The following is a 21,348-nucleotide window of genomic DNA, read 5'->3' on the forward strand; positions in this document are numbered from 1 at the left end:
AGCAGCTTTCCTGGTTTTATTTATGAAAAAAATGTTTTTGATAGATTGTTAAACAAAAAATAATAAGTGGGTACAGTAAGATTTCAGTTTTATAACTGTATGTGTAGGACTGAAGTGATCTTTGCTTCTGTATTTTCTAAATCTTCTGTAAATAAGCACATGCTACTTAAATCATCAGAACAAAAAATAAGTGTTGTTTTCAAATTATTATACATTTATAGGCCGTCACGGTCAAAGAAGCACTGTCCACCAAAGCTCGGCACATTCGGAGAAGCCTCAGTACACCAAACGTTCATAACGTAAGTCCAGCCTGCCAGTGTGATGCCTCTTCTGTGACATTTCAGAAACTGAGATGGGGGACGTGGGGTTTACTTGGTGGCAGTAGCACATACGGCACTGGTGTCAGCACCCAAAAGCGTAGCCTGCTTGTCTGTGCCAGGGAAGCACACCAGGGAGTGCAGTTGTGTGTGACGTTGACTGTTGACTGAGCCTTTAGTTCATCAGGTTGTCTCCTTGAAAGAAGTTCCATAAGATATTGATTGAGTTTGGTTGGGTACAGGTGGCAGAGCCAGCTAGCAATCCCGGCAGCAGAGCCGTGGGGTGCTGGCTGCTCTCCAGTGAGTTTGCGAGCCTGTTCTAGCTGCCCTGACGGGTCTTATCTCCTGCCATCCCCGTGATTAAGGAGCCAGGTGCTCCCTGTGGACACTCCTGCAGGCCCTCGCCTTTCCTTTGGCCATTTTGATTGTCTTCCTCAACCGGTTAGTTCATGTAGAAAATCCAATTGACAGAAACTGCTTCTAGAGGAGGGGGGACACTGTCACAGGGCGAAAGGACAGGTTAGTGTGTGGACCACTTCAAAGCGTCTCTTGCCAGAAGCATCAGAGTGACAGTAAGATGCTTTAAGGAAAAGCACAAGATTATTTGCCTTCCTAATCTCCAGAATTTCCAGAAAATGATTAAAAACATGGTGAACATTCACAAAAATTATCTTACAATAGGCTACAGAGCAAATCCCAGCAGATACCAGTAATCATCATCATACAGATTATACTGTCCAACCACAATGCAGTTATTAGAAGTAGATAATAAGAGACTAGTACAGTTATCAATTGAGAAACACTCTTCCAATTAACTCATGTATCAAAGAAAAGATGGTAATGGAAGTTAGGATGTATTTAATACTAAATGAGAATAAAAGTGGTATGCACATCAATACTTGAGGGATGCAGTTAAAGAGGTGCTTAAATAGAAATCACTAACCCTAAATTCCCTAGTATTCCATCCATACAACAGAATACTACACAGCAGAGAAAATGACAGTGAGAGCTACTGTTAGGAAATGTGTAACTCTTATACTAAGAAGAGTAACAAATAATGAGATAAACATCTAGCTTAAAAAATAAAAACTACCTGTGAGGTCATCTAAAAAACTGTTTTATTTTGGAACTAAATCTAATCAAGACTCTAGAGCTAATTCCTCATATTTACAGAGGACAGAGGAAAATGTTAAATGACACCACGGGTGTCATTTAATTAGCAAAAAACAGGCGGTGGGAAACTTTACAGAAAAAATGAAGTAGTTTTTTAAACAAATGTATTTATTTTTTTTTTTATTTCAATAGATTTACAGTGGTTTTTTGTTACATGGATGAATTGTATAGTGGTGAATTCAGCGTTTTTAGTGTACCCATCACCCGAATAGTGCATATTGTACCCGATAGGTAATTTTTCATCCTTCGCCCCCATCACCCTCCCCACTTCTGCGTCTCCAGAGTCCATTATACCACGAGTTAAATTTAAATGCAATAAAACTGTTTTTTAATAAATTAAATTTCAAACAAATTAGATTTTAAGAAAAGGGAAAACTCATAGATTAAAAGAGACTTAAGGGATATATCAACCAATTGCAGTATACAAACTATTTTGATCCTGATTCAAAATAAACTATGAAAATGTGTATGAGATATTTGAGCACCAACTATGTATTTGGTAGTATTTAGGAATCATTTAATTTTTAAATATGTGATAATGGTATTGTGGTTATTGTTTTTTAAAAAGGAAAGGGAGTGCCTTAACTTTTAGAGATTCATAGGAAAATGTTTATGGATAAAAATTTTTTTAAGTTAGGAAAAGAAAATTAGAATACATTCAAATAAAGAAGGAAATAAATGTTGGCACAGATATATAACAAATTCAAATAAGAAGGGAAGATAAATATTAGAACAGAATTATGTGAAATAGAAAACAAATAATAGAAAGAATATACAAAGCTGAAAAGCAGGTTGTAGTCAAATGGACTGACTTCCAGTTAAGATTGATTGGGGAATAAAAGAAAATGTGAGAAAACATACAAATATTATTTTGAATAAAAAGGGGGATATTACTGTAGAGAGAACAGAGATTTAGATATCATAAGAGTGAACCATGAATAATGTTATGCCAATAAGTATAAAAGCTTAAAAAAATGGAAATTTCCTACAAAAACTGAGTCAAGAAGAAATAGAAAACCTGAATACAGGTATCACCAAAAAGAAGGCCTAAACTAAAATAATGACTATGTTTATTGATGAGAATACACAGAATCAAAAAATTGGGGCCAGGTGTAATGGCTTATGCCTATAATCCCAGCACTTTGGGAGGCCAAGGCAGGAGGATTGCTTGAAGCCAGGAGTTCGAGACCAGCCAGAGCAACATAACAAGACTCCATCTCTAAAAAAAAATTTTCTTAAAAAATCAGGCCGGGCGCGGTGGGTCACGCCTGTAATCCTAGCACTCTGGGAGGCCGAGGCGGGTGGATTGCTCAAGGTCAGGAGTTCGAGACCAGCCTGAGCGAGACCCCGTCTCTACTAAAAATAGAAAGACATTATATGGACAACTAAAAATCTATATAGAAAAAATTAGCCGGGCATAGTGGCGCATGCCTGTAGTCCCAGCTACTTGGGAGGCTGAGGCAGTAGGATCGCTTAAGCCCAGGAGTCTGAGGTTGCTGTGAGCTAAGCTGACGCCACGGCACTCACTCTAGCCTGGGCAACAAAGTGAGACTCTGTCTCAACCAAAAAAAAAAAAAAAAAAAAAAAAATCAGCCAGGCATGGTGGTATGTGCCTGGAGTCCCAGCTACTTGGGAGGCTGAGGCAGGAGAATCGCTTGAGCCCAGGCGTTTGAGGTTGCTGTGAGCTATGAAAAACAGCCTAGATGTCTGTTAATAGGAGAATGGAACAAATAAGTTGTTAGACTATGGAAGAAGACCGTGTATAGTAAGATGCCACTATATGGAGTATAAAATGTATAATAATAATAGTACGTATTTTTTATGGGTCTATACATATATAATTGTATAAAACATGCATGGAAATAAGAAACCCCAAATTGAGGTAGTCATTACTCCTATGGAGGGAAGAAAGAAAAAGGAATAGAAGAACGTCATACAGGCTTCAACTATATCTGTGACATTCTGTGTCTTTAATAAAAAGAAAATTGTTAATCTATCAACCACATTGATAAAACTATTCATCTCTTATAGGTGTCTTCCAGTCGACCAGACCTATCTGGCTTTGATGAAGATGATAAGGTAGGTGTGTGTGGGCATAGCCAGGTCATTAATAGACTCTCAGTCTGAGAAGTTAGGAGATCTTGGTGTTTTTAAAATCTCTGGGCCTTACTTGGTTGATTCTGCCAGAAAAAAGAAAGAGAAAGAAAAGAAGAGAACAAAAAAAAAGAAAAGGGGAAAGGGGGAAGAAAAGAAGGAAGGGAGGGAGGGAGGGAAGGAAGGGAAGAAAAGGAAGAAAAAAGACCCCCAAAACACCCCCCAAAAAAGCTCTGGACTTCCCACTTTAATCTTAGGCAAATGATTCTCTCCATTTCTAAGTTCACATGCTTGATGTGAAATTTCTATGAACTTTCAGCTTTACATTATTACTTAGCATGATACATTCCATACCAGGATAATGCTACATATCATTGAATAGATACCTATGTGTTTATGGGTCTAACTCTAAGTGATTGAAGAAGGTATTACATCCACCATGGCAAAATCAAAGTTATTTCGAATGGGTAATATAGGGGATTTAAAATTAAGGACAGTTTGTGACATCATCTTATTCAGCAAATATTTCTTGAATACATATTATATATGAGCTACTGTGCTAGATTAGCACAAATTATGTCCACAAGAACTTTAAACTCTAGTCCTTGCAGGCAGCCAATTCCCGAGAAGTTGAAATAAAATTAAATAAGCTCATATCATGGACAAGAGTTTTCTCCATTTAGACTTCAATCATTAGACTGAAACAGGATCTGCATTTCTCATCTCTGAGAAAAATGCGCACTTCTCGTCTCTGAGGATAATCAACTCAAAGAAAAGACTGACACAGGACCTGCACTTTCCACCTCTCACAAAAATCAACTCCAGCAAATGGTTCTAAAAATAATGGTGAAAAGTGCCACCGCTCTTAAAATAATGGTGAAACGATGGTGAAATAATTCTTAAAATAATGTTTAAGGGCTCTAGTAACAACTTCTTGGAAATATCCAGTTAGCTGGGCCTCAACATAAATTTGTCTGCCAAAACCAGTATAGGCTCTGAGCTGATGAAACAAATCATCTTAAAATGATGGTGAAAAGTGCTACAGTCCTTTAAAAAATGGTGAAGTAATTCTTAAAATAATGGTTATTTTAAAGGCTCTAGTACCAGCTTCTTGAAAATATCCAGTTAGCTGGGCCTCCCTTTAGTATACCAATACTTTATGCCTGTTTGAAGCTTTTAAATCTTAGATATACGTAGAGTAACCACACCACCCAGTTTGCCTGGGACAGTCCTAGCCATGTCTGCTACCCAGACAAAATTATTAATGGAACCATTTTACTCTCAAAAGTGTTTTAGTTTGGTCTTTAAATTATCCAGCCACCCTAGATATGTGCAAAATTGATCAAACTGGCTGCCTCTGGGGAGGGAGGAGGATGAATGGAAACGTATATAGGGGTTCAAAAGTGGGTTTCGGCCAGACATGGTGGCTCACTCCTGTAATCCTAGCACTGTGGGAGGCCACGGCAGAAGGATTGCTTGAGGCCAGGAGTTCGATTGCTTGAGGCCAGCCTGAGCAAGAGCAAGACCCCATCTTTACAAACAATAGAAAAATTAGCCCAGTGTGGTAGCACGCGCCTGTAGTTCCAGCTACTCGGGAGGCTGAGGCAGGAAAATAGATCGAGCTCAGGAGTTCGAGGTTGCTGTGAGCTATGATGACGCCACTGCACTCCAGTCGGGGCAACAAAGCAAGACTCTGTCTCCAAAAAAAAAAAATAATAAAGTAGATTTCACTTTATTTTTTATGATTTTATTTAATCTTGAGCAAATACAGTAAAATATGAACATATATTCACTCTGGATATACCTTGAATATAATGGTATTATAATTATTTAGCACTTTTCTATATGTTTGAAATATTTCATAATAAAAATAAAGAAGAGCATATAGTGCCATTAAAAAATAGAAGAAACTCAAATCTGAGCTTCATTTCTCATTTTAGAATGACTTAATTACAGTTAACCTGTATTTTTGCCTTGTAGGGCTGGCCAGAGAACCAGTTAGACATGTCTGACTACAGCTCCAGTTACCAAGATGTAGCGTGTTATGGAACTTTACCCAGGGATTCACCTCGAAGGAGTAAAGAAGGTAGTGATGAGATTGTTTTGCAGCATTATTTCTTTATAATTGCTTAGAAAAGGCATGGAAAAAAAGTCTTTCATGGGTGGCATAAGATACATAGCTGAAATTCTAGTTAACTAAACGGTCTTCTTGAAGGAATACATCATGTTTACTTATTTGATTTCTTTTTGCTTTGTATCCAACTTATCATCCAAATAATGTTAGCCTTTTTGAATATCATTTTAGAATATCTGAATCATTTTTCATGCATCATTTCCTGAGTTTGAAGTCAGTTTTGAGACACAAATCATATTATGTTATTCTCTACCAGACGAATATCTACCTCTGTCATGTTTTTGTACTCAAAGGATTTTTAAAAGAACGTTACTCTAAATCAGTTTCAAAAATAATACCTGAAATGAGTTTGATCAGTGGCAACATTATTAACTAAATGTCTGGTCTCCCAATCCTTTGATGGGAACAGCATTCTTTGGTTATATAAGTCCGCTCTCTTACCTCACAACCTTGTATTTTACCTACTAACTGCCCTAGTACCAGTGAATTGGAAGGGGGAAAGAGGCCAAGAAAGGTAAGAAATGAGTACAAGCAAGAAAAAAGAATTGTCCTTTCTTAATCACATAGAGGAGGGTGGCCTGAGAATAAAAGGGGCTTACAAGACAATGTATACGACATTCATTGAGGATTAATTGAGGCTCTAGGCCGGGCGCGGTGGCTCACGCCTGTAACCCTAGCACTCTGGGAGGCCGAGGCGGGCAGATTGTTTGAGTTCAGGAGTTTGAGACCAGCCTGAGCAAGAGCAAGACCCCGTCTCTACTAAAAATAGAAAGAAATTATATGGATAGCTAAAAATATATATAGAAAAATTATCCGGGTATAGTGGCACATGCCTGTAGTCCCAGTTACTCGGGAGGCTGAGGCAGGAGGATCGCTTGAGGTCAGGAGCTTGAGTTTGCTGTGAGCTAGGCTGACGCTACGGCACTCTAGCCCGGGCAACAGAGTGAGACTCTGTCTAAAAAAAAAAAAAAAAATTGAGCCTCTACTTGCTATCTTAAAATAAAACTGTAGAAATAAGAAACACAGAAAATAAGACATTAAATGATAAAGTGCCAAAATGCACATACAGATAATAAGGGCTCTGAGAATTCAGAAATGGAAAATCAGCGTGAGTTGCAATTGGTGTGGTAAGTGGCCCTTCAGCTGAATCTTGAAAAGAGGATAGAAAATTTGGTTTCTCATTTCTTTCACGCTGACCCGCCCCTGAGTTACTCTTCGTGATTTCATAGGTTTATCTCTGTTCTTGCCTACATCTATTTTAATGCTTAGCCAAATATTAGCCTATGAGTTTCATTCTACCAGATCTCCCTGGCTAGGTCGTTGCCTCACTTTCTGTGTGTTGGTTAAAGTTTTCTGTACCTGTAAACTCTTGGCTTTGTGTCTTCCCCAGGTTGTACATCAGAGAATCCTCATGCCTTAACTGTCAGCCCTTTTAAAGCATTCTCTCCCCAGCCGCCAAAGTTTTTCAAGCCCCTAATGCCTGTAAAAGAGGAGCATAAGAAAAGGATAGCCCTTGAAGCAAGGCCTCTTCTAAGCCAGGAGGTAAATGCTTGACTTGTCTGTACTGTGCAGAATAGAACGGAATCATGTCGCTCTCGGGGAAGCAGCGATTTGCATTAACAAGTTGGATGTCGCATGTGGACACGCATGGGTCGTCTCTCCACGGGATCCCGTTCTCAAATACCTCTTTCTCGAGCATGCAGGGTCGTGGTAGAATTTCTTGTTTGTCATTGTTGCTGTAGTTTTATTTCGTTGTGTTTATGGCTTTTTAAAGTATTTTTTTTTTATCTTTCAAGTGAGACAGATGTTTTCTAGATGTTTTAAAGATATTAAAAGCTTCTCATTTCTTTTTTGATAGAACTAATTATGTTTTTGCTATAGAATCTGTGTATTCCTGTCAAATTTCTCCAGTAGTTTAACTCTGGCCTGCAGAATTGGCTGCTGCATTACTCACATGTAATAAAAGTGTTAGCGTTGCTTTTCTAACTGGCACGTACTTAATATGTATTTCGGCTGTCGTCGTCTTTGTGTGTGATGCATCTGTGTGTCTTAACCTTTGCAGAGCATGCCTCCACCCCAGGCACATAACCCTGGCTGCATTGTACCCTCAGGAAGCAATGGCAGCAGCATGCCAGTAGAACACAATAGCAAACGTGAGAAGAAGATTGTAAGTTCTGGAACCATTTCTGTCATATTGCCTGGTGGTGGGTTTAAGGCCCTTTCACAGACAATCATCCAAATGCTAGGATAAGACATGTACGGGGTCTCTGCTTTAAAAAAAAAAATGTGATCGTTGATAATGACATTTTGCATGCATGTGGCCATAACCTGTGATTTTCCTATTTTATTTATTTGCTTTTTACTTAGGATAAGTTTGCTTAGATAAAGGGGGAAATGCACTTGTAATGATTCTGGTCTTTATAAAAAGTGTAACAAAGAGATCACGTTAACTAATACTGAAATCTTTCTAATGTGCCTATACATATTGCCCAGATTCTGAAGTTAATCTACCTAGAGGAATTGCACTTACTTGGAGTAAGTAATCATGCATTTAGCTGTGGGTGTGTTTGAGAGCTTTTTATGTTGCCTGATCTATTGCCAAGATAATTCTGTAGTTTGAGCTACACTGTAGTTCCTCAGCACCCATTGTCACCATCTCTCTGTCTAGGGTAGCCCTTGGTAATTAGCTGGCAAAATATATTCCAACTCTTTGGTGTCAGCCTTGCTTTCAGGATGGCTTATCTATATTTCACCACAGGTAGGTTGAAACTCTGTCTGTAAAATCTCATTCCCCAGCACTTGGTTATAAAATTACAAATTTGAGATACAGTTTTTAAAACACTGTAGACCAGGCACTTTAGATTATAAATTATACCTCAATTTATAAAAAAGCAATCTGTATATTCTCAAGCCTAGAAAGCATTCTTTAATTTTGTGTCTCCGCTTTCGCTCTCTTGTGGCTTTCTGGGCTTTAACAAAGTACAGCCAGCTTGGGAAGAGAGGAGGCTGCTTGGTATTCGCGTCTGCGTATGATCCGCTCTGTTGGACAGAGTGTGTGGAGTCTCATTTCCCAGCAGCACCACGTCAGAGCCATTCCAAAGGCTCGTTAGTGTGAGATCCTTTAACAGTTCCAAAATATGCTGCTAATGCACGCGGTGTGACACTAACTGCAACTTAATCCGGATATGCAGTTGGCCCTGCACCTGCATGCTTGGGGTGCTAGTAGGTCTTAGGAAACGACCTTCACATTCCTCATGTGAGGAAAGAAGAAAACCACCATTTTCCCTTCATTCCTTTGTTTCTCTTTCCCTCTTACCCTCCTCTGCCTCCAGTTCTCCCTGTCCCTCCATACCAAAGCCCCGTCCTAGTTCCTGATGGAGAAGAATCTGCACATCAGCGGCGGCTCCATCATCTCTCCGAATCCTAACGCGCTGTTAAATCACTCACCTGACCACCCCCTGCTCAATTAAAAAGGGTTGCAGGGTGGGCTAAAAAGGCCAGACGACTAGTTTGTTACCCCTTCAAATTCTCTGGCTCTGTGTGTGATTGGATCTGTTTATTGAGATGACACTTATCACTGTGGTCACAGGCACTAAATTTAAACCTGTTGTAGCAATGTTTTGGTAAAACACCACCAGGAGACTGCTGGATCACCTTCTGGGCTGCCAGGCAGGCAGTTTCACAAGTTGCAGAGCTTGCCTCGCGGTTATTGTCTCTGTTTTCCTTTTGATATTTTAAAATAAAACCCATCTCAGGACTTTTAGCTAGCAGAGGGTAGTATGGAACCAGATTCTCTTCACCCAGGAAGACTTAAGCAGCAGTTAGACCCTATGTGACTGCATGTACCATGGAGTACACTAGATAGGATTTGATGGTACTGTTTTTCTTTCTGGGGTCTTGCTTGAAAGAGCTGCCTCTCCTCTCCTTAGAAAACTGGCTTGCTGAGCACTCTTCATCTCTGAGGCTATTGGACTGTTTAATTTCTTCCACAGAGCAATTTTTCAGGATGTTCTAGTAGAGTTGAAGGTCATTGCTTGTTTGATCTGAGGTTCTTTTTTCTTTTTCTTTTTTTTTTTCTCTCCTCTTGCTGGCATGACCTGAGGTTCTAGTTCCTCTTTGGGAAACTTCAGTTTTATTTCCTCTATTATAAATGGATATAAACTGTTTTCTTGCTTTGTGCCTAACTCTCCTTCCTTTTCCACTCTTGAAAAATCAAGGGTATGGGTGTGTACATACATAATGAGTGTGACGCGCACTGTCTAGGGGACGGACACACTTGAAGCTCTGACTCGGGGGTGGGGGCAGTAAGGGCAATATACGTAACCTAAACTTTTGTACCCCCATAATATGCTGAAATAAAAAAAAAAGATCAGGCCGGGCGCGGTGGCTCACGCCTGTAATCCTAGCACTCTGGGAGGCCGAGGTGGGCGGATCGTTTGAACTCAGGAGTTCGAGACCAGCCTGAGCAAGAGCGAGACCCCATCTCTACTAAAAATAGAAAGAAATGATATGGACAGCTAAAAATATATATATAAAAAAAAAATTAGCCGGGCATGGTGGTGCATGCCTGTAGTCCCAGCTACTCGGGAGGCTGAGACAGGAGGATCGCTTGAGCTCAGGAGTTTGAGGTTGCTGTGAGCTAGGCTGACGCCACGGCACTCACTCTAGCCTGGGCAACAGAGTGAGACTCTGTCTCAAAAAAAAAAAAAAAAAAAAAAGATCAGAGTGATTCAGTGGTTTTATACTGATCAAGAGAGGTTGAAATCATTCTTGGGAAGTAACATCAAGATGTGTTCTTGTTAGTTTTTAACCCACCTAATTACTGTGGTAACTTCCGTGATTTCATATAAAATACAGTAAATATGGCTGTGCTTGATTCTGAAAGCTATATTTTGTTATCTGATCGATTTGGGAAGATACACTGATGTACTTCATGTCTAGTATAGATAAGATAAAGGCAATAATGTGCCTTTGGAGTCTATCTTTTTAAGTCATGAAGCATAGAGGGTAACAGAAAGAAAATCAGTGATTTTTCTTTCCCTGTTACCCATACTACTCTTCTCTTAGGGCTTGCATGGACAGAATGTGGTTTATTCCTTTTGTTTTACAGAAGAAGAAACAAAGGTCTAGAATTGTTGAGCAACTTGCTCAAGGTCTTACAGTTAATGAGAGCATAAGAACAGAGAGCCCCATCCTTCATCATAATTGGAGGGACTCCAGTGACCTCAGGGGCTTCCAAAGACAGGGTAGTTCCAGTACGCCCTGCTGCTGCTCTTCTGACCAAGGACTGCCCTCCCCTCAGTACCATGGACAGAAGTCCTGGGAGCCTTGGCTGATACAGTTCTGAAAACAGAGTCTGTCTCTCTAGTAGGCAGCGCAGAACCTGATTATGGTGGGAGTGGAAACTGCATTAATTAAGTGAAACTCCTTGCCAAGAGTCACTTGTTTAATGTAGGTTTTGATCCCTTTTAAAATCAAGGTGTTTTGTCTATAGGTAAATATCAGCTGCATAAGTTAAATCACAAAAATCAAATCATGAAGACTGTAGCTATAGCGAAGCTTGAGAACTTGACTCCCTGCTCCACTTTTAGGTAGGGTTTCAATTCTTTTTGTCGTTAAGACATTGTAGGAAGGTGCTTAGTTTAGTCTTCTTTAAGTTACAATGATAAATCATGTTTCTGGTACAAAAAGTCTATCTAACCAAACTCCCTCAACATACAGTTTAAGCCAATTAAGACTTGTCTTTTCTCCTTGTATGCAATTACTCAATAACTTTCAGGTTCCTTTTAAATATTGGAAAATGTTTAATCTTTACTCAGTTTTCATTTTTCTGGAATAAGTTGTCCCTAGGACTTCAGCCTTTCCTGTTGGGCTTTTGGGTCATTTTTCCCCACTCTAGTGCATTACTGTGAACTCCTTCCTACTTGCACTTAATCTCTTAGAGTTGCGTGGACTTTTCAGTTTTACTAAGGTCATTCTACTCCTTTAGGAATAATTTTTTATCTTTGTAAGTTTAACAAATTTACACTTATTTCTATTCATTAAACTCATGATTACATATTTTATTCAGCAAAATTGTATTTTAGGTTGACAAGCCTTTCCTCAGTCTTGAGAAGAAATAACTTCAGGCATAAAAAGAGCCCCATGTTACTAATTCTCATCTTCAAATTTGGTTTTCCTTGCAGCAAATAACTTTTTAGTAATTAATTATGTCATATACTATGGACTTGGATAATTATGTTTCTTTGCCAGCTTAAATCAAAAGGAAATATAAGAGATACATTTGAAATTCGATTTTGAATCTAAACATGGCAAGTAGAGAATCTAAAAAATTAGGCAAAGGCTACTGATTCAGACAATTCTGTCCAGTCTTTGTTCCATTACCAACATCCCCCCAACCCAGAGAAAGAACTTTCCACCTGCCCCCGTTTTCATAGTACTTCTTAATTTAGAATGCGGCTAAAGATAAGCTGGGAAGAGGTTAGTGTTGCCAAAAATTTTGTTTTGCTAATTTCAGGAACTTTATCATTGATATTTGATATTCACCTTTGATTAATAGCCAAGGAATTAAGGTTACTGATTCTGGCCGGGCACATTGGCTCACGCCTGCAATCCCAGCACTCTGGGAGGCGGAGATGGAAGGATCACTCGAGGTCAGGAATTCAAGACCAGCCTGAGCAAGACTTGAGACCCCGTCTCTACTAAAAATAGAAAAAATTAGCCAGGCGTGTCAGGACACGCCTATAATCCCAGCTACTCTGGAGGCTGAGACAGGAGGATCACTTGAGCCCAGGAGTTTGAGGTTGCTGTGAGCCAGGCTGACACCACAGCACTCTAACCCAAGTAACAGAGCGAGACTCCATCTCACAAAAGAAAAGAAGGTTACTGATTCCTTTAAATGTTTATATGCAAATACATTTTTAAAACTGAGTTGTAAAAACTAAATTATTTTTAAAACTGAGAAGCATTGAAGAGAGTATTAAACTATTTTTGAGGTGTTTAGTATCTTGTGATGCAAAAGAAAATATTACTATAAAATTCAACAGGTGAAATTTATGTTCCTTTCTGAACAAGCATTTGACATCTGAGGATATCTCCTCCTCCTAGCCCTCAATTAAAATGCAACCTTAATGAGTAAGGCTGATGCTTTGGTTCCAGGTCTTCTTTTTTTTTTTTTTTTTTTTTTTCTTGAGACAGAGTCTCACTCTGTCTCCCAGGCTAGAGTGTAGTGGCATCACCATAGCTCACTGCAACCTCAAACTCCTGAGCTCAAGTGACTCTCCTGCCTCAGCTTCCCGAGTAGCTGGGACTACAGGTGCACACCACCACACCCAGATAATTTTTCTATTTTTAGCAGAGACGAGGTCTCAGTCTTTCTCAGGCTGGTCTCAAGCTCCTGGTCTTAATCAGTCTTCCTGCCTCAGCCTCCCAAAGTGCCAGGGTTACAGGTGTGAGCCACTGTACCCGGCCATGTCCCAGATCTTTATAATCACCTAGTTATAACTGTACAGATGTTTTAGTTAGCTTGTTAAACCAAATGACCAATGGAAAAAAGCTAACTATTTTTGAGGTTTCTAAGTTCTACTTTGATTGAAAGTTTTATCTATGCGTGGAGAGTCCAGGATTGTTCTAAGAGCAAGGACCCAAAGTTGTAACTCCCTGAGGGAGAGACCATGCCTATGTTTTGCTTACTATTAGTATCCCCAAGTCCTTAGGACAATGGCTAGCACATAGTGGGTGCACAGTGTGTATTTGTTGAATGAGAGTCACATTTTATGGATGCCAAAAAAAAGTTGATCTCATAGAAGTATAAAGTAGAATAGAGGGTACTAGAGTCTGGGTAAGGGAGGAGGAAAGGAGGGTTGGAGGAGATTTGTTAAAGGATACAAATTACAGCTAGATAGGAGGAATGAGCTCTAACGTTCTATACCACTGTAGGATGACTATAGTTAATAATGTATTATATAGTTTCAAATAGCTAGAAGGAGGATATGAATCTTCCCAACACAAAGAAATGATGAATATTAATATTTGAGATGATGAATATGCTAATTACCCTGATCTGATCACCATACAATTGTATAAAATGTATTGAAACATCACCCCATAAGTATGTACAATTATTATGTGTGAATTTAAAATTTTTTTAAATAAAAAGGAGGTCACATTTTTAGAGGAGTATTTGCAGTTTCATTGGGTGTTTATGAGGTTAACTAGATAGCATATCATTTATTTTATTTGAACATAAAATACCTATGTTTTTTTTTTTCCTGTTTTTTTTTTTCTTTTTTATTAATTTATCCATTTTGAATCCACCCCTATTTGCCACATTGGATAAAATACCTATGTTTTTCTACCAAATATAAAGGAATCGTTCGTTTGGAGAGAGATTGGGAATTGATGGCATCCATTTTTTCATGTATTTACCAAGCTTTATAAACAGGGTTCAGAAACTATTTCAGGAAGGAGATTTTCATTTAAGCCTCACTATCTGTCCTTCTGATCTTCTAGCCAATTCCTCTATCCATGCTTCTGAAAAACCCTAGAACACTGTGATTGTTAGTATTTTACAGCCTTATAATGTAGAGTATAATCCTAAGAATCGGTGTTGAAATTGTGTTCTTTGTCCGTTTGCTGTTGGGGTCTTTATTTTACTGCCCTTTTCCCCTGTAAAATAGCTCAGAAACTTTTTCAAATTACCTTAACTCCCTGCACTTTGCTTCCCAAGGTGAAGATTGTAAGAACAAATGAAGGAGTGGCTCTTCTGTTTCTTGCTGCCCCTCTGTTCATTTTCGTGAGAAAAAGAGAAAACATCACAGCTGAAAACTAATCCTGAGTAGCTAATAAAAACTCCACTGCATTTCAGTTCCATCCTTTCTCCTACACCAGGGAAGGAAAAGTTTCTAATTAGCAGCGAGTGAGCATGGAAGACATAAATGCCCTTCATGTTAGGTATGGAGGGGTTTAAATTCACAGGTCTCTGAGAATACTAATATACCTGTGTCTGCAAGAGGTGGCAAGATTTGACCAAACTTGGAAAGAAAAACAAAAAGCACAGAACACGTGAATGTGAATACCTTTAATAAAGTATTTAAAACTTGTCTCAACAATACGATTGCTACAAGGAGCTAATGACCAACTTTTGCTTCATTTTTATAGGACTCCGAGGAAGAGGAAAATGAGCTGGAAGCTATTAACAGGAAGCTTATAAATTCCCAGCCTTACGTACCTGTGGAGTTTGCTGACTTCAGTGTTTACAATGCCAGCTTGGAGAACAGGGAATGGTTTGCTTCCAAAGTAGATTTGACAAACTCCCGGGCCTTGGAGAAAGAAGTGTCCCGTAGCCCTACCACCAGCAGTATTACCAGTGGCTACTTTTCCCACAGTGCCTCCAATGCCACGCTGTCTGACATGGCAGTCCCTTCTAGCGACAGCTCAGACCAGCTAGCCATTCAGACAAAGGATGCAGACTCCACTGAGCACGCTGGCCCATCGCTTGGACAGGATTTCAGACCATCATCAAACAGAGAGTTGACAGAAATAGAAAGAGGCTTGGTAAAGGACAAAATAATCATGGTGCCACTTAAAGAAAACAGTGCCTTAGCCAAAGGGAGCCCATCATCCCAGAGCATTCCTGAGAAAAACTCCAAGATGCTGTGCAGGACTGACTCATGTTCAGAACTAGATGCCTGCCCCAGCAAAAGTGGCCCGCTGGCCAGAGAATTTTGCCTCAGGGAGGTGACAGTAGAACACACCACTAACATCCTTGAGGACCATTCCTTCACAGAGTTCATGGGGGTGTCAGACGGCAAAGATTTTGACGGTTTGACAGATTCCTCTGCTGGAGAGCTTTCGAACAGGAGGAACCTACCAAATAAAATGGACAGCAAGGGTGTCTCCGATGGGCCCCAGGCCCCTGGCCAGCTGTATTCCAACTTAGAGGATGACAAGGTAATAAATTCCAGAGGCAGCCCTTGGGTCGTGTGCTGTCCATGAGCGTGTCTAACTGTACACCAATCTCCAGAGGCCGTGCACCACAATCACTTGGTAGGAGAGATTCATTCAGATGTCTCTGACAAGGAAGATGAGTCCACTGGGCAGCAGGTCACATCCTGCCCAGCTGATGCTTCGTGGCAGAGCAAGTCTGCTTTGGGAACCAGAGTAGAACCACGAAAGAGATAAGACCAGTGGATTTTTTACTTGGCTCATGGGTTGGTGTTGAATAAAGCATTCAGATAGATTAAGATCAGTCGATTTCATGTTCATTCCCTGAGATGGTTAGTTACTGGCTATCCCAAAGTATTCAGGTAGCATCTACCATATATCCTCAAATGTGTGATTCCTTTGATTATTAAATGCTTTTATTTTATGTATCATTAAGGAAGAAAATACCAGTCATATTGGATTAGAGGGAATAATAACAAAGAAAAAAATCAGCAATTGTAAGACACACTCCAATTTTGAAGATGTTAAAATGTGGGGAGAAGAAACATATATGTCATAGAATTGGTAAAATACAGTAATTTGGTACCCATAAGTGAAAATGTGCCTTGGGGAGGTATAAGTGAATTCCCTGAGCAATTAACATTTGGGCTTTGGAAGTAACCCAGGTTGGTTTTAATACGGGTAAAAATCTTCTAATTGGAGCAAAATGGGGTTTTGCTAATATTCCTAAGGCAAACAGAAAATTATGTGAATAAGAGATCATCCACTTCTGAGCACCGCCATTTCTTCCCCTTCACATTCACTTTCCTGGTCCTACGACTGCAGGAGGTGCGGAGAGCCACAGCTTAGCGAAACAAAGAGCTGACAGAACTAGAAAGAGCCCTGGGGAAGGATAAGATCATCATGGTGCCACACAATCCCTTTGTTTTGCTGAGAAAGTTATTCCAGAGTAATGGCTTTCCCCCCTGCTTTCCTTACTGGCCCTTAAAATTTCAGTGTGTGTCATTTATCTGGCATACTCATTAATAAACTGCCAAAACCTAAACAGTCATCTCTTACAAAAGAAAAAGACGTCTTTCCCCAACATGAGAATGGCAGTAGTCACTCGCCACTATTCTTGCAAGCAAAACACGCATCGTCCTTTACACAGGTTGAGGCAGAATCTGCATGGCTGGTCCGCACCAGCTTTTCCGTCCTTGTTCAAGAAGGCCGTGTTAAGGCCTCTTTAATTCTTCACCCTAAGAATTAAGTTTGTTTCTCAGACCTAAATGTGCAACAGACACCCTGGGTGGTGGGGGGTTCGGGAGGGGAGGATGCCTCTCAAAAACTCAAATTACCTGGTGTCACTGCTCTCCACCCCTGTGGTTTTGCTTCATGGGAGGTGGAGCAGGGGAAATTAGGTTTTCACTAACCCTCTCTCTCCATCTGTAGAGATGGGGAGTGTCTGAGGGCCAGAGAAGAGGGAAGAGGGGCAACAAATAGGAAAAGTTTATGTTTCAGAAGCTTTCAGAATAGTGTGTCCCTGCCAGAGATCTTGACTTAAACGTGGGATTTACCAAACTGTTTGCTGTAGCAAGATGATAGGATTATGGGGATTTTTTTCCTTTAAAAAAATTTGTGTTAGTATTTTCGTTACATTGGTTTTGGTAAGTTGTTTTCACACGCCTGTCATCCTAGTGCTTTGGGAGGCCACAGTGGAAGGATCGCTTGAGCCCAAGAGTTCCAGGCTGCTGTGAGCCACAGTTACACCATTGCTCTCCAGCCTGGGCGACAGAGCAAGATTCTGTCTCTAAAATTTAAAAACAAATAATAAAAATACATTATTTTGACAGTATTAAAGTGTATTTGATTGAGAACTCTTTAGGCACTAAAATTTGACTATTCTAATCTGGAAATGACTTAAAGTGTGAGTCCAGAAGTAATTTTTTTTTTTAACTTTAACTTTGGGTGTTTCTATCATGATTTTTCCTAGAAACTTCACCCTGGGGCTTGTATAGCATGAATTCCAGTACTGGATTCCGTAATAAACCCGATCTTGTGGGCCCCTTTAGGAAGAGCCCCTTTCTTGGGTGGGTGTGGTCTGGGCTGAGGGTGGCTTCTGTCGTGGGGTCTGGTGGGCAGGTGGGGATGAGAAGCCTGGACTCACCAGCCTCTGCATTCCAGGGAGGCACGACCCCACGGTGAAAGGCAGCGAGCACTTCCTCCTCAGGCCACCTTGGGAAAGCACCAGCCCATCTTTGAAACATGCTGCCGCCCAGCTGAACCTCAGACCGGAAGCTGGAGAAGCCAAGCCATGCGCTTCCTGGGCCACCTCCTTCCTTTCCCTTCCCCAGCGGGAGAAGCGGCACTTTGTCACTTGGGTGAATCAGCAGCCTCTGCTTTTTTCAGAAAGCAAGAGAACTGAAAATCCTGGATTAACTAAGTGACAATATTTTTGTTTGCACTTACTACACACCTCCACTGTGTAGGAACCTCTACAGATTCCAACAAACTTTGTTCTTGTACAGTTTTAATCAATTCTTACTGTAGAATCTGGAGTCAATGCTCTAATTTGTTTTTTTTTTATAAATAATATATATGATGTATATGAAATGTGTATCTATAGTATGTCTGTTGGGAGACAGACACGGCTGCACGCTACAGTGCAGATAATGGTGATTTGTAGAAAATCATAAGGTACTGGACTTCGTTACGAAGCAACTTGGACGATCTCTTATACATGAGCAGATGAAAAATATTTTATTGCCTAAGAATGAGCTTGCAAATGCCTCTTTGCCGAGAAGGTTACAAAATACTGTTCTTTATAACCAAAGAACTTCCATACGACTGAACGTTTTCGCTGTCCACTGTTGTTTTGTGTGAACATATATGTTTGACTGCAAGTTTGGTGCCATACTTCGCTTGTGCTGCCCGTCTCTGTCCTTTGTTTCATAAGCACACTGAGAAATCTCACAGCTACATTCTTTGGTCTTCCACCTGGCCCACCACCTACTGACTTGACATTGTGTTACAGCCTGTTGACAATGACTGGAGCTCTGACTCCAGAGTTCCCTATACCTTGCTTCAGCCCAGCTGGGCAGGTGGAATGCAGAGAGCAGTATTATTATTGTCAGAAAACACAAGGACAACCACGAGTTGGGTTTGGGTGGGGTGGCATGGGAGGGGTGTTGATTTGGGGTTTTTTTTTTTATGGTTTTGTTTTGGATTGGTAGGTTTCACTGTGGTGTGGTTTTGCTGTTGTTATTTTGCTTGGTTCTGGGAAATGCTGAAGAGATGGACTGAGCTATAAAGTTACGCGGTTCATACTTTACCATGTTTGCAGGAGATGCTCGAATACAGATGACCCTGCTGTGGTGTGTTCATTTGTAAAATTCTCCTATGAATGGAGATGTTGAAGGACTGCGTGTATGAAAAGTCCTTTCTGTACCTATTCTGTAGATGCCTGTACAATTGGTCTGGGTGCACAGCTACAAACAACGTGAGAGCAAGAGCGAGAGAATGGGGTACAGCCTACTGTACCTTCTTTCTTTGAGTTCTTAGCATCAGTAAATGAGTAAGATATTGGAGACTTTAATGAAAAGCTGCTGTTCATGATTTTTGTGTATAGTGAGCTGACTGTAGCATTTTACTATTGTCTGTTTAAAAAAAAGAAAAACTGTAATTTATATCCCCTTTCAACTTTATTGTATTTAATTGGTACAGATTTCTGTGTGTGTTTTAGAATACAGACTGTCTAATTCAGATTTTAAAACATCAATTGTTTGTCTTTAATAACCCTGCCACTAGTTACAGATGTAACTTACCATGTTTGTATGTGTACATGCTCCTGTAGTGTTAGACAGTAATACCATCAGCTAACATTTACTGAAAGTTTACTGCGTACTAGGCGCTGTTCCAAACACTTGATATTTATCATTATCTATCCTCAGAGCAATGATGCCATAGGCACTACTGTTATTAGGTGTTTGACAAATGGGAAACTGAAGCAGAGAGGTTCGTGCCGGAGAGGTGGCAAAGCCAGGGTTCAGCCCACACTTCCATCCGTCTCTCCTCTGTGCTCTGCCTGGTGGCGTGTCACAGAGGGGCAGGCCTCTCGAAGGGAGGATGGGCCACCGTCAGAGGGCAGAAGTTTGTGGTGAGTGTCACAAGTTCTAGACTGAGCAACGTCCCATGGTGGGGGGGCATCTGGAGCAGGTGGGACATGGCGTGTTATCCCTGTTCACGGTGCTCAAGTCTGTACGGCAGGTAGCAGCACTCTGCCACCTGTGAAATAGTGGCTAGAGATGGCGCCCTTTGGAAGTTTTACCTAAAAATGGTATTATTACAGAATCTTTTCAGAAAAATCTCAGTTCACAAAAGCTTTTCTGAAGTTACCGAGAATTAGATCTAGCCTATTCTGGACAGAAGAGTGCCTTAGACAGACTTACAGGAGAAATTAGAGAGGGGGCCAAAAAACAAAAACAAACCCAAAACTTATTTAAATTTTACAGAATGCAGCCAGGGAGAGGAAAGCGGCTATTTAATACCTAAGTAAATGATGAAAACTAAAAATACAGTTCAAGAGAAAATGTACAATCGTCATTCCCCTTATTAGTGTGAGACCAATGGTGTTCAGGTCACTGACGTTGTTTATCATTATGGCTAAGAAAACAAACTGGTTTTAGGACATATTGGATCGTTAAAATAGGCATGTGTTTAACAGTTAATTTCCAAAGTACAGTATTACCAGTGTCGTCATATTTGTTTATGACTTTTTGGACACACATTTTATCATAACAAAAATATAGCCTTGTGTTTCTATGGCACTGACTTATGGAAAGAATAACTGTTTATAAAAATACCTTTAGAATTATGGCTTAAACTGTGTCTGCCAACATGGAGGCAGTGGCCGGAGTAGGAGTAGTGGTGACCAGCTGTAGGCGTCCTCGTTGTGTCCCCTGGAGAAGAGGAAAAGTCATTTGGAACTGGCAGCTTCCAAATTCCTGGGGGTTATCTGGGGTTCAGTGAGAGCTGGGAAGAATGCGCTCAAAAGGAAACTGAGGAAGAAGCAGCCTCACCTGACAGATGTTCATTTTGCCTAGGTTGTGAATTCTGTCATTTCGGAAGAAGATACCATTATGTCACTCTGTTAATGAAAGGAGAGGTGAACATCAGTCATGATTCAGAACCAAAGAATGTAGAGCCTGAAAAAAATGAAAGTTGGGAGTGAGGTTCCTTGGGAAGAATTTCCTCCACTAAACCAGCTTTTCTGGGCACTAGGTTGTTTAAAGAAACGGTATGATCCATGTAAAGAAGATTTGAACCATCTGATAGGATACAAAGGAAATTATCTCTAGGTGACCAAGAAGATTCCTTAATTTAAAAAAAAAAAAAAATGAGGTCTAGAGAATAAAAAATAGCTACATTTCAGAATTCCATTTAATCTAAAAAGTTCCATGTGATTGCTAATTTATTTACGGTCTCTTAAAGTACCCACTACCGTTTCAGCCAGTACTTGAGAAAAGTTTTCTGGAATATGTTACTGAATTGCATTTCAGACACACAATGTATGTTAAATAGTGATGCTGTGGTTAATCTGCTTTCCATATTTGTGATATTTGCTGTGTGGTTTGTCATTACCAACTTGCGTGGAGTAGGATGCAACAGAATTTGCCTTAGTGTTTCAGTTCAAATATAGATCCTAAT

The 21,348-nt window shown here is 40.2% G+C and overlaps 1 protein-coding gene across 5 annotated transcripts in view; it reads left to right on the top strand.

Annotated features, from left to right (window-relative positions):
* Positions 1 to 18,803, top strand: part of KIF13A (kinesin family member 13A) — a 197,781-nt gene extending 178,978 nt beyond the window's left edge. For 2 of the 5 annotated variants that reach the window (XM_069493543.1, XM_069493546.1), the window contains 7 exons: positions 222 to 299; positions 3,522 to 3,569; positions 5,565 to 5,670; positions 7,109 to 7,260; positions 7,781 to 7,885; positions 14,878 to 15,669; positions 17,827 to 18,803. In XM_069493543.1, coding sequence (XP_069349644.1) covers positions 222 to 299; positions 3,522 to 3,569; positions 5,565 to 5,670; positions 7,109 to 7,260; positions 7,781 to 7,885; positions 14,878 to 15,669; positions 17,827 to 17,847 — 1,302 coding nt within the window. In that variant the 3' untranslated portion in view covers positions 17,848 to 18,803. Of the gene's footprint in view, positions 1 to 221; positions 300 to 3,521; positions 3,570 to 5,564; positions 5,671 to 7,108; positions 7,261 to 7,780; positions 7,886 to 14,877; positions 16,135 to 17,826 lie in introns of those variants that run through there. The other 3 variants (XM_069493544.1, XM_069493545.1, XM_069493541.1) reach the window with 2 other exon arrangements.
* The last annotated feature ends 2,545 nt before the right edge of the window (positions 18,804 to 21,348 follow it).

Source organism: Eulemur rufifrons, chromosome 18 (assembly GCF_041146395.1).
Source record: "Eulemur rufifrons isolate Redbay chromosome 18, OSU_ERuf_1, whole genome shotgun sequence".
Taxonomy (NCBI): domain Eukaryota; kingdom Metazoa; phylum Chordata; class Mammalia; order Primates; family Lemuridae; genus Eulemur; species Eulemur rufifrons.